This window comes from Grampus griseus (assembly GCF_964374135.1).
Source record: "Grampus griseus genome assembly, chromosome: 8".
NCBI lineage: Eukaryota > Metazoa > Chordata > Mammalia > Artiodactyla > Delphinidae > Grampus > Grampus griseus.
The window spans coordinates 74810746-74830088 of NC_139002.1; the positions used below are offsets into that span (position 1 = coordinate 74810746).

At 36.9% G+C, this 19343-nt stretch overlaps 1 protein-coding gene across 2 annotated transcripts in view; it reads left to right on the forward strand.

Moving 5' to 3' along the window:
- Positions 1-19343, forward strand: part of PRMT3 (protein arginine methyltransferase 3) — a 138127-nt gene that overhangs the window by 35048 nt on the left and 83736 nt on the right. For both annotated transcript variants that reach the window (XM_082660952.1, XM_082660953.1), the window contains one exon: positions 16697-16796. In XM_082660952.1, the coding sequence (XP_082517078.1) occupies positions 16697-16796 (100 nt within the window). The remainder of the gene's footprint in view (positions 1-16696; positions 16797-19343) is intronic.

Here is a 19343-nt window from a genome sequence, read left to right on the forward strand (position 1 = left end):
TTCAGACATGGGATCCCTTCCCCTCCCCCAGCCACTCCTCTCACCACCAGTCCCGTCCTGCCTTCACTTTTCCTCCCCCCTCACTCCCCCCCAAAGCTCCCGTCCTACCCAGTCGCTGGGGGTTCCTTCCATCCCCTTAGGTGTCCATGGTGCCCCACTGGTGCCTGGTAGGTGCCCTGGTGGTTCAGAGACGTGAATTCCGTGTCCTCCTAGTACGCCATCTTGACTCCACCCCCTGCATTTCTTATATTGTGAAAAGATAGCTATTTCCATAGTGTTCTCAGCATCTCTCCTTTGTTTTCCATTCGAATATTTGAAATTTATACTGTGGGCTGATATAACCTCTGTTCTTCTGTTTGTGAATGTCCCTGTAGAAGAATATTCAGGAAACAGTTTATGTTAATATTCCCAGCATTTACTGGCCCATTATTCTGCCAGTTGAGGAGGCAGAATAGCATACTTCTCTCAGCATCCGGAACCAAATGACTTGATTTCTAATTTTGGCTTTTTGACTATTTAGCTTTATGAAAATGGGAAAATTGCTTAACTTCTTTAACCCTGGTCTCTTTTTTTTTTTTTTTTTTTTTTTTTTTTGCGGTACGCGGCCCTCTCACTGTTGTGGCCTCTCTCGCTGCGGAGCACAGGCTCCGGACGCACAGGCTCAGTGGCCATGGCTCACGGGCCCAGCCGCTCTGCGGCATGTGGGATCTTCCCAGACCGGGGCACGAACCCGTGTCCCCTGCATCAGCAGGCGGACTCTCAACCACGGCGCCACCAGGGAAGCCCTGGTCTCTTCATTTATAAGATGGGGTTGATGGTAGTACCTATCTCACAAGATTATTATAAGGATTGAATCCATTTATGGTGCTTTACCAAGTGGCTGACATGTAACTGCTTACTAAATGTTAGTAATTATAATAATATTAGGTGATAATTGTAGTGGTATGTTTGGCTTGTCACCAGTGCCTCCAATAGTACTTTACATTTGGTTGGTTATGTTTCTAAAATGATCATTTCTTGCAGCTATCCCACCAACATATGATGACTCTCTTTTTTGTATCCTTTCTGTTTCACAGTCTGTTCTCTTACACCATAAAGCTTCAAGCATTAGCCAGCTGTATTCCGTATTCACTCTCCTCCCTTGAAATCTACCCTAAGCTTCTCTTATACTTGTCTATTATTGCACTGGAGTTTTCTAGAACTATCATCAGTCAGTGAAAGCAACTCTTCTGATTAGCAGGCTGTGATTGTCTTTAGCAATTCTGAAGCTTCTTTCTCTGTCAGAAATCTGTACACAGCAGGATATCTCTAAAACTCCATAAGCTTACATCTGAAAAAAGTACTTTAAATTCTAAAAGATGGATACTTTTAAAATACATGTTTCTTTATTCTTTTAGATATGTTCGACTTACAATCCTTGAATTGTGTTCAAAGTAATGATAAAATAATTATTTCTTTTCTTTGTTTAAAAAACAGATCTAACATTTCTAAAGAAATGAGTGTAGAATGGAGTAAGTTTTGGCTTTAATGTAAACTAATATATATATATTAGGGCTTATATACATATATAAATTATTTGTATATAAATTGGGACTTAATAAGAAAGTCAGGCTTGCAGTTCTGAGGTTGTAGACATGAATAACGTAGAATATGGATTTTTAAAGGTGTTATATTAACGGGCAAATAGAACTCAAAGTGAATATGGAAGGAATGAAAAATTGTTTCTTTTTCTAGCTGTCACATTCCAGTGAATGATCATTTCAGAAACATAAACTTACCTAAGGACAGCAAAGCTATTCAGTTGCCAGACAGTTGTATCCAGTGTTCACCCTCAGGAAGCAGAGGTAGCTTCTGGCAATATTTTTACCATTACTCTGGCTGCCTTTGGTTTCTCATTGACTCTGCTGTGGAATAGCTCATTATTCAGACTTTTGGATGTTATTGCAGAGGAGTTTTCATGAGAAGATTGATCTATCATATGGCTACAATGCAGTGCTTTCAATCTCAGTATGACATTAAAGATGCAGTCTGTTATATTGCCTGTGTCTAGAATACTGTTAAAAATGAAACATTAAGAAAAGCCTAGATCTGTTGTCATATTTATGTAAATGTCCTTCTCTGGATTCTAGGATAGGAGCTTTATCTTCTTAATACTTTTATCCCTATAACACCTGGCAAAGTGTCTTATATGTGGTAGATACTTAGTGAAAGGTTTTTGAGAAGAATAAAGTAAGTTAATGAATTTAAAGATAGTGGTGGTATATATAATATTTGGAACAAAATCACAAAATGCACCGGATAAATCCTTGAAGTAAGAGATGTTTCTTCATATTTGTTTATAAATATAATAGAAATAATAGAAGAGCAAGTTAAAGCTGAAGGGAACTTTGAACCACTGATGAAGCTAAAATGGTAAAAAAAAAAAAAAAAATTGCTGCTCAGGAGTCTCCTAATGAAGGTAATGAAGGTGATCAAGACGCCTTACGTGGAAACTAAATTCAGTTTTTCTTGTGTCCCACCATCCCCTTAGTTTTGTGTCAACTCAGTGGTCCTGTCTTGGGGGTCCTGTGACTACCCACTAGTTCAGTGGTTCACTGGAAGAACTCACATGACTCAATATAAAGTTGTGTTCACAGCTAAGATTTATTACAGCAAAGGATATAGTCCAGGGACAGTAAGAAAAAGATATCCATCGGTAAGGAGGTCATGTACAGGCTTCCACAAAATCCTTTCTTCTCTGCAAGAGTCACGCAAGATGTACTTTTCCTTCTAGCTGTGAACCTCAGAGACTCTTATGAGATGTCTCTACCCAAGGAAGTTTGCTTGAGTCTTAGAGTCTATAGTTCTCAAAGAGAACTGTTCACGTAGGCACATACCTGTTGTGTGACCAGCCATTGTACAAACCCATGTCAGATACTAGGTACATATCATTAATCTTCATGTTTACTTTAAACATTGCTGTCCTCCTGATTTGTCTTGGTCCACAGCTTCACGTGTATAGAATAGCATCATTAACCAGAAACTACATGAATGTTCAGGAGTTTTGTTCTTAGGGTTTGATGAAGAATTATTGACATGGTTACAGAGATAAGTAAGAACTGAGAGAACAGACCTGCATTAACTCTTCTCACAGGTCAAAATGGGAACCTGGGACTCAGACTTGACATCTCCATCAGCAAACTTGCTGGAGATAGAGTCCTCTTGAAAAGCCTTACTGTTTCTCAAATCCATCCCTTGTCTACAGTTGATGTGTCTTTTATATTTATTTATTTATTTATATTTATTTTTGGCTGCGTTGGGTCTTTGTTGCTGCACTCGGGCTTTCTCTAGTTGCAGCGAGTAGGAGCTACTCTTTGTTGCGGTGGGTGTGCTTCTCACTGCGGTGGCTTCTCTTGTTTTGGAGCACGGGCTCTAGTCGCACAGGCTTCAGTAGTTGTGGCACGAGGGCTTGGTAGTTGTGGCTCACAGGCTCTAGAGCACAGGCTCAGTAGTTTTGGCGCACGGGCTTAGTTGCTCTGTGGCATGTGGGATCTTCCCGGACCAGGGCTCGAACCTGTGTCCCCTGCATTGGCAGGCGGATTATTAACCGCTTAGCCACCAGCGAAGTCCCTCATTGATGTTTCTTAAATCCATGCCTTAATTCACATTCTTGCATTGCGTATATACTCACATGAATTAACACATCTGCACATAAGTAGCTCGGTTATTTGTATTCAGTTATTTGGTCTTCTATCATGTACTCTCTCAGTGCAGCCATATTGACTTTCCTACCAATTCTCTTCCCCTTTAAATAAATAAAGGAAGAAAGGGGAAAAAGTTTTTGTGTTGGGAAGACATGAGAGAATAAAGGAGAAACTAAAAATTACCTTTAATCCTGGTATGAGATCTCACTTTAAAGACTTAGGTTACAGGAGATGAAATACATGAAAATGTAAGCTTTACTAAAAATATAAGCTCCCTAAGGTTAGACAGGGATTTTTCTCCATTTCATTCACGGATGTGCCCCAACCTCCTGGGAGGGTACCAGGCACACAGGTAGGTATTCAGTGTACATACTTACTCAATGAATGAATGAATGAATGTATTTTCAAGATCCAGGACATCAAACATTCAAAGCCAGATAAATTGTCAACACGAAAGACTGAAAACCTATTGTCTCTGCTTGAATCCAGGTTATTCTTTCTTCATTTTTTTCATTGTGTTAGAAGCTAAGCTATTGCTAATTTTAAATAATAAATGTCCCCAGTGTTAGTAATTGCACAGCTACACTCCTGTAAACACAAATGGTACATTTGGGAGGGAGGCAGCTCATGGAATAGCTTTGTTCTGATTGCAAGTCTGGCCCCTGCATTGAAATTATCTGCCTTGTAGTACTTGTTGTTTATGAGATGTCCTTACATCTTTCCCCTATCTCAAATAGTTAAGGATTCCTTTTGTTTTACATTTATGAATGGAGGACTAGATTATTTCATAAAGGTAATTGGTATGGGTTTTCTCTCATCTCTCTGAGAAAAAGGGAGGGAGATCTGTTCTGGGCACCACTTTTCCTATGGTTTTTCAGTTCCTTTGTCACTTCCACTTTGTATACCTCTTGACATCAGGGATTTGTGTTGTGAAAAATGGCTCCCACCTCCACTACAGTCTTCTCTGATGTGTGCACTGAGCACTGGGTCCTTCTTCACAAGTTTACCAAAATCATTTGAGTCTCCTTTTTTTCCCCACTGAATTTATCAGAATCTTTGGTTGTTTGATATTACCTTCTAAAATCTCCATGAGTTTATAAATGTATTACATTTTGTATTACTTTATTGTCATTTCAGCATGTTTGGGGAACAAGAGAGAAATATGTATGCTTGGGTGCCATAGCTAACTGAAAGCAAAGTAATACTATACCTTGTATATTTTTATATCAGGGTATTCCCTCCCTGTCCCCCTGCCCCATATGCATTTTGAAAAAATAGTTATCACCCATGTATTCTTCTAGGTAAACTTTATAGCAATTTTGTCACCAGCTTTAAATGCCATTTAGTTGATAAGGTGTTCATTGTATGAACCCCTGTGGTACTTTATGCTGTTTGCACGTCTATCTCTCTGCTAGACCATGTTCTTTCTTAGAACCTAGACTATGTCTTTTATCAAAATCACATTGGGCAGAGGTACATTACAGATTTGATCCTATATTTCTCATTCTAAAAATCCTGAAATGTCTCCTCATTTTCTCTAAATAAAATCTAGACTCCTTTGCATCCCCTGTAACTACCTCCCAACTTTGTCACTACATACTACCTCTTGTTGTTCTAATCATACTAAACTATTTATAGCTCTTCAAACTTGGAATTTCTCTTCCATACACACACACGCACACACACACATAACCACAAGCAGTTTGTGCACACAGAGATGAGGCACCCTCCTTTACCCCCATGCTTGCATACGTCTTTGTGGATGCTCTGTTTTTTCCTGACTAAGCTCAAATGTCACTTAGTTAAGGGCTTATTATATTAGCTCCTGTGGACCCTGTGTTCTTTACTGCTCTGAATCCCTTAGACCATGTTCTTAAGTGCACAGACCATGTCTTTTATCTCTGTATGCCCAGTATCAGATAATCATGATGATGTCCCTGTATCATGAGATAAAACTTAAATTGCTACTTTTAAGATAGGAAATAATATAGGATAGTGATTGTTGTTCTAACAAAATATTCACTTAGAAAAATAGATAATTTGTGTTTATTGGATTAGTTAAGAGACTTACTTAGCGTACTCTTTTTATTATGGTGTTGTATTTCTATAGATTAAATCTATGCTAGTTTTTGAGCAGGTGTTTCCAGAGATAGAATTCATTTCGAATGCTTTTTTTTTTGTGTGTGTGTGTGTGTGTTACGCGGGCCTCTCACTGTTGTGGCCTCTCCCGTTGCGGAGCACAGGCTCCGGACGCGCAGGCTTAGAGGCCATGGCTCACGGGCCCAGCCGCTCCGTGGCATGTGGGATCTTCCCGGACCGGGGCACGAACCCGTGTCCCCTGCATCGGCAGGCGGACTCTCAACCACTGCGCCACCAGGGAAGCCCTCGAATGCTTTTATGCTAATGTAAGGTTTAGTGATTGGACACTTGAGAAAAGAAAAATAAGTAAAATCTGTAGTTACTTTCATGAATGGTAAATCAGGTGGTGATTAAGATGAGCAGTCTCATAAAAGGGGTTATCTACATGAATGATATCTGTTGTGATGTTTTAATACAGAATTACTGGGAATTATGGCCTTTGTCTTTTTTTCTGTATTCCCTGAAATCTTAATCTTTCCGGTTATATTTATATTTGAACAAGTAATTACTGAGGCAAATAGGATTATGACTTGTAGCAGACAATAAACAGCCTGAGCAGATGGCCTTTTACAGGATACACCTTGTTTCGCATGAGCATTCTGAAGATATTTCTACGGCAGTGGGAACATTCTGCTCTTTTTAGAAGATTGCTTTCTGTTTCCTTTGAAGTGTCTGTAGTTGTGAAAGCCCAATTAAATATTGCAGTAAATAGTAAGCAACTGCAGCAGTTTTTTCATAGAGAATTTTATTAAGTACCTCTTTGAAAAAACTCAGACGGGATATAAACATCCTTTCTTTTTTACCTTTGTGTGAGATATACATATTAAAAAGTGCATAACACATAAATTATATGTTCTAATATGCATATGTATGGATAAATAATAGGAAAGAGAACATTTCCAGCACTTTAGAATTCCTCCCACCTCCTTTTGCCCTTTTTCAGTCAGATGCTCTCCCTGCTTGATTGAGGTAAGTACCATACTGACTTTGGTGGTAATCACTTCCTTTATATTGCTTTATATATTAACCACTTAAATGGGCATAGTTTCGTTTACTCAATTTTGACCTTTAGATAAATGAAATCATATGCATTCTTTTTGTCTAGCTTGTTTTGCTCAACATTATTTTTAGTGTTCATTCATGTTTATTGTTATATAGAATGCCATTGATTAATATATCCCAATTTATCTTTTCTGTTCTTGATGGGAATTTTTGTGTTTTCCAGTTTAGGTCTGTTAGAACGATTTTGTTATGAACTTTCTGTACATGTGCCTGGTACACACATCTGTGGGGTATATATTTACATATAAAATTGCAGGCTTTAGGGTATACATATCTTCAGATTTTCTCAGCATTGCCAGGCTATTTTCCAGAGTGGTTATACCAATTTATACTTCTACCAATAGTATATAACAGTTCTGGTTGGTATTGCCTACCTTTAAGAATTTTTTCCAGTTGGTTGTATAGCAGTATCTCATTGCAATTTAAATTTGCACTTCTGTGATTGTCAGTGAGGCTGAGCATCTTTTCATGTGATTATTGGACATTTGGATTTCCTTTTCTGTGAAATATCTGTTTATGTCTTTTGTTCAGGTTTCCATTGAGTTGGGCCTTTTTATTATTTGTAGGCAATCTTTAAATTTTTTTTTATTTGATTTGTTTATAGATTTTATGTAATGAAAAGTTCTCATTCTTGCTTGCTATTTCACTCTCTTCATAGTGACTTTGATGTACTGAAATTCTCAGTTTTCATGAGCATCATTCATGTTCATGGTTGCCACTATATGTGAGTTGGGTAAGAAGTCTTATGGAGGTGTTTTCCTATATTCTCTTATAAATTTTATAGTTGTGTTTTTTACATTTAAGTTTGTAATCTACCAGGCATTGTTTTTTGTATATGGTATGAGGTAGTGATCCAGCTTTTTATTATTACTATTACTATTATTATTTGTAATCTGTTTAAATGACCTAGTTGTCCCAGTCTCACTTAGTGCAGAGACCATTCTTTCCTCTCTACTTTGCACTGTCATATTTGTTGGGAATCAAGCATCCATATATGAGGCCAGTATAACCTTTATACCAAAACTCTACTAAGGCAGTAGAACAGAAAATTACAGGTCACTAATTTGTGAACATATGTGCAGACATCCTATACAAAATATTAGAAAATTAATTGAGCAATATATTGGAAGGTAATAAAGTTTATCCCAGGAGTACAAGTTTGGTTAAATTTGAGAAAATCAACCAGAAAAATATTTTGAGATATCTCAGGAAAAAAAGTTTGATAAAATTCCATATCTCTTCAATGTATCTATATATTAAAACTCTTAGCAAACTAGAACTAGAATGTTATATTGTAACATGGCACAGTGTATCTACAAAAACCAGAATTACAGCCTAGAACTTGATGAAGCTTTGAAAGCATTCACTTTAAGTTCAGGAACAGGACAAGGATACTTGCCATCACCTTTTCTATTCAACACTGTAAAGGAGATCCTAGACAGTGGAGCAAGGCAATAAAAGGAAGGGTATAAGAATTGGAAATGAAGGAACAAGACTGTTCTTGTTCCCTAGTAATATGTTTGTGAATATTGATATCAGAAATAAGCTATAAATAAGTTATTAGAATAATAAAGTATCAAGGTGCTGAATACTTTAATTTTTTTTATTTGACGTATAGTTGATTTACTGTTGTGTTAGTTTCTGGTGTACAGCAAAGTGATTAAGTTATACATATATACTTTTTCATCTTCTTTTCTATTATCATTTATTAAAAGATACTGAATATAGTTCCCTGTGCTATACAGTAGGACCTTGTTGTTTATCTGTCTTAATATATAGCAGTTTGTATCTGCTAATCCCAAACTCCTAATTTATCCCTGTCCTCTTTCCCTCTCTGCCTTTCCCCTTTGGTAACCATAAGTTTGTTCTCTATTTCTGTGCCTCTGTTTCGTATATAAGTTCGTTTTTATTACTTTTTAGATTCCACATATGAATGATATCATACAGTATTTATCTTTCTCTGTCTGACTTGTTTCACTAAGCATAATATTCTCTAGGTCCATCATGTTGCTGCAGGTGGCAATATTTCATTCTTTTTAATGGCTGATTAGTATTCCATTGTGTGTGTGCGTGTGTGTGTGTGTGTGTGTGTGTGTCTGTGTATCATATCTTCTTACTCCAGTCATCTGTTGCTGGGCACTTGCGTTGCTTCCATGTCTTAGCTATTGTATATGGTGCTGCTGTGAGCACTGTGGTGAATGTATCTTTTTGAATTAGTGTTTCTGTTTTATCTGGATATATACCCAGGAATGGAATTGCTGGATCACGTGGTATTTCTGTTTTTAGTTTTTTAAGGAACCTCCATACTGTTTTCCATAGTACCTGCACCAATTTACATTCCCAGTAGCAGTGTAGGAGAGTTCCCTTTTCTCCACATCCTCTGCAGCATTTATTATTTATAGACTTTTTAATGATGGCCATTCTGACTGGTGTAAGGTGGTACTTCATTGTAGTTTTGATTTGCATTTCTCTAGTAACTAGTGATGTTGAGCATCTTTTCATGTGCCTATTGACCATCTGTATGTCTTCTTTGGAAAAATGTCTACTTAAGTCTTCCGCCCATTTTTTCATCGAGATGTTTGTTTTTTTGTTATTGAGTATTATGAGCTGTTTGTATATTTTGGAAATTAAGCCCTTGTCAGTTGCATCATTTGCAAATATTTTCTCCCAGTCTGTAGGTTGTCTTTTTGTTTTGTTTTGTTTATGGTTTCCTTTGCTGTACAAAGTTTGATTAGGTCCCATTTGTTGATTTTTGCTTTAATTTTTATTGCCTTGGGAGACTGACCTAAGAAAAAACTGTTACAATTTACCTCAGAGACTGTTTTGCCTATGTTCTCTTCTAGGAGTTTTATGGTATCATGTCTTATATTTGAGTCTTTAAGCCATTTTGAGTTTATTTTTGTGTATGGTGTGAGGGGTTTACATGCAGCTGTCCAGCTTTCCCACCACCACTTGCAGAAGAGACTGTCTTTTCTCTACTGTATATTCTTGCCTCCTAGGTCGAAGATTAATTGACTTAGGTGGTGGGTTTATTTTCAGGCTCTCTTTTCTGTTCCATTGATCCATATGTCTGTTTTTGTGCCAATACCATGCTTTTTTTTGTGTGTGTGTGTGGTACACGGGCCTCTCACTGCTGTGGCCTCTCCTGTTGCAGAGCATAGGCTCCGGACACGCAGGCTCAGCGGCCATGGCTCACCAGCCCAGCCGCTCCGTGGCATGTGGGATCTTCCCGGACTGGGGCACGAACCCGTGCCCCCTGCATCAGCAGGTGGACCTTCAACCACTGTGCCACCAGGGAAGCCCCATACCATGCTCTTTTGATTAGTGTAGCTTTATAGTATTGTCTGAACTTTGGGAGGGTTATGCTTTCAGCTTTGTTCTTTTTCCTCAGGATTACTTTGGCAATTCTGGGTCTTTTGTGGTTCCATATAAATTGTAGGATTATTTGTTCTAGTTCTTTGAAAAATGTCATAGCTAATTTGATAGGGATCACATTCAATCTGTAGCTTGCTTTGGGTAGTATGGCCATTTTAACAATATTAATTCTTCCAGTCCAAGAACATGGGATATCTATCTGTTTCTTTAAATCATCTTCAGTTTCCTTTACCAGTGTTTTATAGTTCTCAGTGTATAAGTCTTTCACCTCCTTGGTCAGGTTTATTCCTAAGTATTTTTTTTTAAATGCAATTTTAAAAGGGATTTTTTTTTTTTACTTTCCTTTCTGATATTTCATTTTTAGTGTAAAGAAATGCAACAGATTTCTGTATGTTACCCTTGTATCCTGCTACCTTGCTGAATTTGTTTATCAGTTCTAGTAGTTTTTGTGTGGAGGCTTTAGGTTTTTCTATATAAAGTATCATATCATCTGCATGTAATGACAATTTTATCTCTTCCCTTCCAATTTGGATACCTTTTATTTCTTTTTCTTGTCTGATTGCTGTGGCTAGGACTTCCAATACTATGTTGAATAGAAGCAGTGAGAGTGGTCATTCTTGTCTTCATCCTGAATTTAGTGGGAAGGCTTTCAGCTTCTCACCATTTGGTTTGTTGAAAATTTTTGCATGTATATTCATCAAAAATATTGGCCTCTACTATATATGTGTGTGTGTGTATTTTCTTTTGTTTTTTGTAGTGTCTTTGTCTGCTTTTGGTATCAGTGTGATAGTGGCTTCATAGAATGACTTTGGAGGTGTTCCCTCCTCTTCAGTCTTTTGGAATAGTTTGAGAAGGATTGGTATATGTTCTTCTTTGTATGTTTGGTAAAGTTCCTCAGTGAAGCCATGTGGTCCTGGACTTCTGTTTGCAGGGAGTTTTTTTATTACAGATTCTATTTCACTTCTAGTGATTGTTCTGTTCAAATTATCTGTTTCTTCTTGATTAAATTTTAGTGGGCTGTATGTTTCTAGAAACTTGTCCATTTCTTCTAAGTTGTCCAATTTATTGGCATATAATTGTTCATAGTACTGAATACATAATTAATATGTAAAAATCAATTGTATTTCTGTAAAGAACATGAAACACACACTGAAAATTAAAGTATATCAAAGTGTATTGTTAATATTTCTAACCTCCTTCCAGACAATGCAAGGATGTTAAGTCACTTTTTTTTTTTTTTTTTTTGCGGTACTCGGGCCTCTCACTGCTGTGGCCTCTCCTGCTGCGGAGCACAGGCTCCGGACGCTCAGGCTCAGTGGCCATGGCTCACGGGCCCAGCTGCTCCACGGCATGTGGGATCCTCCTGGACCGGGGCACGAACCCGTGTCCCCTGCATTGGCAGGCAGACTCTCAACCACTGCACCACCAGGGAAGCCCATTAAGTCACTTTTAATGGAAAATTCATCCAAGGGATGAATATCCCCCAATAGATGCTGTGCATGAACTACCAGTCAGCTGTTTTAACAACTTCTTCCCCATTTTACCCTCTGACATTGGTCAGTATTTCCTTGCTATGTATTTCTCTGGTATCTTTAATCTTACAACATTTTCTACAATGATTTCTGCAAAGAAAAAACCTGTGAAGACCCTAATGACTACCAGGATTTGAACCATTCTCTACAAAGCTTATTAATAACTCAGTAGAAATGTTATCTAATTTCTCTTTTTCACATCATATTTCGAAAGCTATCTAAACTCCCCTCTCAGTGAGCTGGTTTTTGTTTCCTCCCTCTGTCTTTTCTCCTGTTGATGCCGCCTTTCTTTTGTATGTCAAAAACATCATGCAGTACTATTCTTGGTAACTGAACAAAGTAATCAGATACTGCCTCCTGAATATTCTCTTGGCTTCCCAATAACAAGATTACATAAAGTGCTCAAGAAGGAGGAGTTGCTGATTTCCACATCTGTTCTTATCTTTGCCAATAGCATTAAATTATATTGTTATCATAAAGCCAGTCTAAGTTGACTTGCATGCATAACATGCCTACTGTTCTAGAGAACTGTTCTACTTGAGGGTTGGGGTGATGACAGGGGATTACCTCTCTTGAGATAGATAAACTGCAGCCCTGCTCTTACTCACTGTAGTAGTTTAGTTGTTGTATCACCTGGAAGCATCTGTTCACAGCCTCTTAAGGATCTATCATCGACCCAAGTAATCCTTTCTACTCAGTTGTATGTAAAATAAGTGATAGTATCCTCCTGATTGTTTATCCATGCCAGTAATGATTTCACCAGCATTTTCTGGGCTGTCTCTCAAAAATGTCCTCTTTCACAAAATATTCTCAGCACTCAGTCTTCTGACCATGTCCTCCTCCGTTTGTATCGTCTTTGGGGGTAACCCCAAGCTTTAAGTTCATTACTTTCTTAGTGGATACTTCATCTTCCCAGGCAGCCATATAAGCATAAGAAGGCCTTCCAGTGAGAGGAAAAACTGTTCTTCTGGTCCTTTCTCTTGCCATCATCTCTTCTCTGAAAAGACTGGCATTTTTTCAGAAATGCTAGTAACTGCCAGATGGTGTAATTTTTTACTATCTTCCTCTCTGCCTGCTGCTGCCTATCGGGCCAGTAGCTACTTTCTCTGAATCTCAGTTTTGCCACTTCATACCAAGGATGAGTAGGCAGCTATCCCAGGATTAGATCCTCCTCTTATTTTTCAGTCTCCTCCTTTTTCTGGCTAAAAAGTGCCTCAGCCTTTTTGATTCATGGATCTGTATGAGTCCTCCTCACAGCACTACTCTGAGATAAAATATTTTCAAGTCAGACACACAGAAACCTGATTACCCAGGATTACCCAGAGAGATTATCCAGTATTAAGCTTTATTAATAATTTCAATGATACAGGCAATCAAGAGACTCAGAAAAAGCAAGGAGCAATCTGGTACATAGAGCAGGACTCCTTACTGTGGAAGTTAATAACCTGTGCACCTTACTTAGAGGCCTGTCTACTCTAGGCCAGAGTGTGCATGTCTAATACAGGGAAGGGAAGAATAAAGAAGTTGCTTTTCATGTCCCAGACTTCTCCCTGATTAGTCTGGACCTCTTAACTGCCCGTATTTTTGAAATTATTTGTGAAGCCTGACACTGGGTAAAATCTCTGGCTTATGTGAGTCAGATTTGACAGTCTGATCCTTATTCACTCACTGAGATATGTCCATTCTCTTTTCTCATTACTTCCTATTGGGACATAGAAATGCTGTTTTGTTTACATATTGTCTGAGAGCTGATCCTAAAATTCATATGGAAAACACAAATGACCTAGAATATCCAAAAGAATTTTAAAAGAAGAATAAAGTTAAAGGACATACACTGTCAGACTTCATGACTTGATTTAAAGCTATAAAAATCAAGAAACTGTTGTATTAGCATAAGGATATGCATCGAAATCTTGGGGCAGAATTGGAAGTTCAGAAATAAGCTTACACATTATGTTTAATTGATTTTTGACAACGATTCTGAAGTAATTCCATGGGTTGGTAATACTTTTTCTTCAACAAAGTTGAAACTATCACTTGTGATAGTTTTTCCAGCAAAGTTTTTTCATTATATATGAAAATAATGATCATGATGCTATATTGGAAAAAATAACTTAAAATGGAAACTAAAAAAAATTTAGAAGAAAACATAGGTGAAAATATTTGATGTAGGCAAAGATTTCTTAGATATGTCACCAAAAGCATGAACCTCAAAAGAAAAATATGATAAATTGGTTTTTATCAAAATTAAAAACTTTAGCTCTTCAAACATATCATTAAAAAAATGAAAAAGCCACAGAATGGAAGAAAATATTCACTGTACTTAAATCCATCAGGGTTTTTATCCAGAAGATGTAAAGAACTCTTAAAATTCAATAATAAGAAGACAACTGAGCCAATTTTTTAAATGGGCAAAAAATTTGAACAAAAGATGATAGGGGAATATGGCCAGTAAGCATATGGAAAAAATACTTGGTCATTAGGAAAATGCAACTTTTAACCATGATGAGATCTTAACACACAGTTAAAATTTAAAAGATCAGCAATACTAAGATGACTAGGTTGTGAAGCTATAGAGAAAACCATAATTCAAAAAGACACATACACCCCAGTGTTCATTGCAGCACTATTTACAATAGCCAGGTCATGGAAGCAACCTAAATGCCCATCGACAGATGAATGGATAAAGAAAATGTGGTACATATATACAGTGGAATATTACTCAGCCCTAAAAAGGAACGAAATTGGGTCATTTTTAGAGATGTGGATGTTGTACAGAGTGAAGTAAGTCAGAAAGAGAAAAACAAATATTGTATATTAACGCATATATGTAGAACCTAGAAAAATGGTACAGATGAACCTTTTTGCAGGGCAGAAATTGAGACACAGATGTAGAAAACAAACGTATGGACACCAAGCGGGGAAAGCAGCGGCGGGGGGTGTGTGTGTGCTGAATTGGGCGATTGGGATTGACACGTACACACTGATGTGTATAAGATTGATGACTAATAAGAACCTGCTGTATAAAAAAATAAAATAAAATTCAAAAATTTAAAAAGGAATGCTCATATATTGCTTGTTGGAATGTATAATTGTATATGAACTTTGTAAAACAAAATTGCAGTTTCCTAAAAAGTTCTATCACTTCCATTTAACAGAGCAGTTCTTGTACATAAATGTTAATAGCAGCTTTATTCATTATAGTACAAAGCTGGAATAATCCAGAATTCCATCCCCAGGTGTGTGGGTGAACAAAAGTGTTTTATTCATACAGTGGAATACTACTCAACAATACCTAGGAATAGAGCTACTGATATACAGAAACATATGCATGAATCTAAAAAGTATGCTTTTTGAAAGAAACCAGACACAAAGGGGTACATTCAGTATGATTCCATTTATGTAAAACTCTACAAAATAACAAACTTTAAAACAAATAAATTTATTTATTTATGGTTGCCGTTGGGTGTTTGTTGCAGTGTGCGGGCTTTCTGTAGTTGCGGCGAGCGGGGGCTACTCTTTGTTGCAGTGCGTGGGCTTCTCACTGAGGTGGCTTCTCTTGTTGTGGAGCACGGGCTCTAGGCACGCGGGCTTCAGTAGTTGTGGCTCGTGGGCTCAGTAGTTGTGGCTCGTGGGCTCTAGAGCTCAGTCTCAGTAGTCGTGGTACACAGGCTTAGTTGCTCCGCGGCATGTGGGATCTTCCCAGACCAGGGCTCAAACCCATGTCCCCTGCATTGGCAGGCAGATTCTTAACCACTGCGCCACCAGGGAAGTCCCCAAAATACAAATTTTAATACGTAGTAAAAGAAAGAAATCAGTGCTTGCCTGTGGATGGGAGGATTTTCTGGAAGGAGCACTAATGAATCTTTGTAAGAAAATAGAAATGTCTGTATATTGATAGTGGTGGTGGTGGTCACCCAAGTATATCTGTTTTTTTTTTAATTCAATAAAATTTACCCTTAAAATGCATTTAATCTTACATATATAATACCTCAGTGAAATTTGGGTGGAAAATCCCTCCTTTGTTAGCAGAAGAAATCCTTTATAATTCAGATGTACATCCTTTGAAGGTTGTGAGTTTATTTAATTAGATACAAGCTTAGTAGCTTGCTTTTAGCTTTTTGGAATTATCTCTTTAACTCTGTTGTTCATTTGAAATTGCAAAAGGAGGGGGTGAAAAATATGTGCTAATCTAGTGATCAAGCATGTAAAAATATCTAATTAATGGTATTGGACAAGGTTAAATTATTTATGATGGGAGGAGAATTTCAAGTTTTACACAGCATACGGTATTTTGTTATTCATGATAATACGTTACCATTATATAGGGCTTGAGGATGTGTACATAGCTTTCACAAATATTTCATCCTCATAATAGACTGTGAAGTAGTTAGGGAAGGTATCATCTTTCTGTTTTACACCTGAACACACAGGCTCAGTGAGATTGTTACATAATTTGGTGAAGATCACTAAGCTGACAAGTGCTAGAGGACCTGGAAATCAGTGTAAGAGCTCTGGCCCTAACTGTCTCTCCACTGTGACACACTACTTCCCTTTAAAATATACTTTTGTTGTCTGGTCTGTCTGTCTCCACCTCTCCCTTTAAAAAAAAAAAAAAGACCCATTAACTTTATTGACATGTATTTTGAATAGAATTCGGGTTTCTTTTCATGCTGTAGTTTTAAATGCTGGTTTAGTTGTATTATTGTATTAACCAGAAACATTCTGGGGGGTTCATGATGTGACCCAAAAGCAATTACAGTGCCCAGAGAATAAATAAACTTTGAAAAAACATACCTTTGGGTTCCATAAACTAAAATGAACGGTTGCCAAGAAATTATGTAATTTGACTAGTTTTCAGAATCTGTTTAACATACTAATTTAATTCATTATGACAATTTTCAGACTAAATAAACTTGAAGATACTATTATGCTAATTAAAGGAAAAATCGAAGAAGTTTGTCTTCCTGTAGAAAAAGTGGACGTTATTATATCCGAGTGGATGGTAAGTGTTTGCAGAGAAAACTACTTTTATTAATTTTTAAAGAAGGCAGTGAATAAAGTAGCAGGTTTTCTGCGTTTAATTATATTTGATAAATGGCAAAATGGTAGCATTATTTTAAAAACAGCTACAGTCTTTTTATGGTAGTTTATTCTGAAATGGCACTTTACTGGCCATTTATAATTTTTTAAAGAAGAGGGTAAATTAACCTTTTTGCTTTTAAAGTCATAATAAAGAATTATTATTTTTCTACTTTCTAGATTTGTAGAGACCTAAATATGTTTTCCTAAAAGCCTACAAGGACTAGTTAAGGATTTCCTAAGACTGTTTATGTCAGAATAATGTGATGTTGCCACTGTTGCTGTCATACTTAATATCCTATCTTTCTGATCTGTTAGGTCATGTAATCCGTGTCCTTTATCACATAAAATAGAATTTATTGGCATTATTAAGATAATAAAATTAAGGTACAATATATAGCTTTATAATTTGCTTTTGAAACCACAGATCAAGACTAGAGTATTTATTTTAAAGAGTCTGTAAAGTAAAACTAATGGTATTGTCAACTGATTTAACTCACTGATACGCCACTTCAATTAAGACAAGTATATATTATTTCCAGATATACGAAGATTTTTTTTTTAACCATTTGGAAGTTGTTAAGCTTTTTTTAAAAAGAAGTATTTGATAACATGTATTTTCATTAAATGAATTTATCAAAACTTCTCGAAAAGAATGAGTTTTGCTTTACAATTTTCTATAAATTTTGAATAAACATAGAAAATAATAATTCTAGCAAAACTGCACTGACTTCAGGAAGCTTTTGAAATGTTCAGTTTTAATGTAGTGGTTTTAATTTAGAGCCGGTGACAGTCACTGTTGTTGGCAGTTACTGTTTTGCATGTGAAACAGTGTGTTGATTTTTTCATGCTAGGCTTGGCTTTTAACAATTCTTGATCACAATATCATTATTCTTCTTATGCCAAATAATTTGTATCAGCACCCTGATTTCCCTTATGAATTGAGTGAGAAGGAATGAATTTAGTATAATTAAAAATTCAGCATCTTTTTAAAGACTACAAAAAGGTGTTTTGGAGAAAGTACATTTGAGGCATCTGCTTGGCAACAACTTTAAGTAGTTTATACTAAATGTTGGCTGACATAATCCTCATTTCTCTAGGGACCATTTTATTTTTCTTGGAAAATGCATCTTTAAAATTAACCCGAATTACACTTGAAGCAAACTAAAAGGTAGACTTCACTAAACTTGCTGTCACCTCAGTTAACTAGCTGAGTAGTTCTTGCCCTGCCTAGCAGAATTATCCTTCTGGGTAGTGATGTTCTAGGAATTTTCATTTCAGAACTTGAAATGTGGTCTAGAAATATTAATATGCAATTGAAATCTTAGAGCCAGTTGGTATAATAATAAATGATAACTTAGCTAGGTTGAGTGAAATTATGAGATTGTTACAATTATGATGTGAACTTTACTGGAAGGTATGCTGGTCTTGGGCTTATTTTGCCCTCAGATCCATTTGACATCCTTCTTTTTTCTTCTGTCTGATTGGAGAAGGGCTACCGCTGCAGGTGGCTTTTCCTAGGCTCCTGTGGCAGCCAACTTCTATTGGGTTTGGGGAATCTAATGGCAAACACTAATGGGAGATTTATGGAAGGGAGAAGACAGGGCATTTCTCTACTTCTCTTTTGTCTCTCGTGGTGTTGCTGACAGAAGCTGTTTCTTTTGTGGCTCCAATTCCCACTTGTCATAATTCCAGCATCCACTGTGCGAACCTAGCCCTGGATCAGTGATTTTTCGTTTTGTTCCTCTAACTCTTGTAGTTAGACTCTAATTGATGTAAAGGACACCTTTCATTTTGGAAGATTAGTCAGGCATGATCTCTGCCTTTATCGGGAAGGCAGTGTCACAGAAACAATACTGAGTCACTGGAACCTGAGATGAAAGGGGTCAGTTGTTTGGAACCAAGGTGCTTTCAGAAACCCTTCAGTAAGGGAAACAAATATATGTGTCCAGGAAGTGGTAACTAAGAACTTTCTTTCTTCCTCTTCACAAAGGTATAACTTAAGAGTGTGCATTATCTTACTATCTGCCTTTTCCTTGTAAGCATCAATGAGGTTGGAGTCTAGCAGATTGTGTTAAACGTGTTAGGTGGAGCATTAGACACTGTAATTTAAGGCAGTTACCGAATCATCTTTGTGGCTTGGCAGTATCATTTATAGTATCTTCTATAAGTAAGTCCCCTCCTAACTTTGGTACTTCTACTCGGATTTCTGAGCTGAGAAGCTGGAAAATTCTAATTACATAATTAAACAAGAAGAAGGTATGCTTCCTAAAATATATTCAAGATTTTTTTCAGATATTCCTACTTTGGCTTAAACAATGGGCAAGTGGCAAACAACTGACTATTCTAAATTTATTTTAAAGCCACATTTTCATGAAGCAGCATTTAAAATTAAAATACCTTGCATAGAATCCTCTGTCTTTGATTTTTTTTTTTACATCAGTCAGGATGCAAAAATCTAGAATAATCC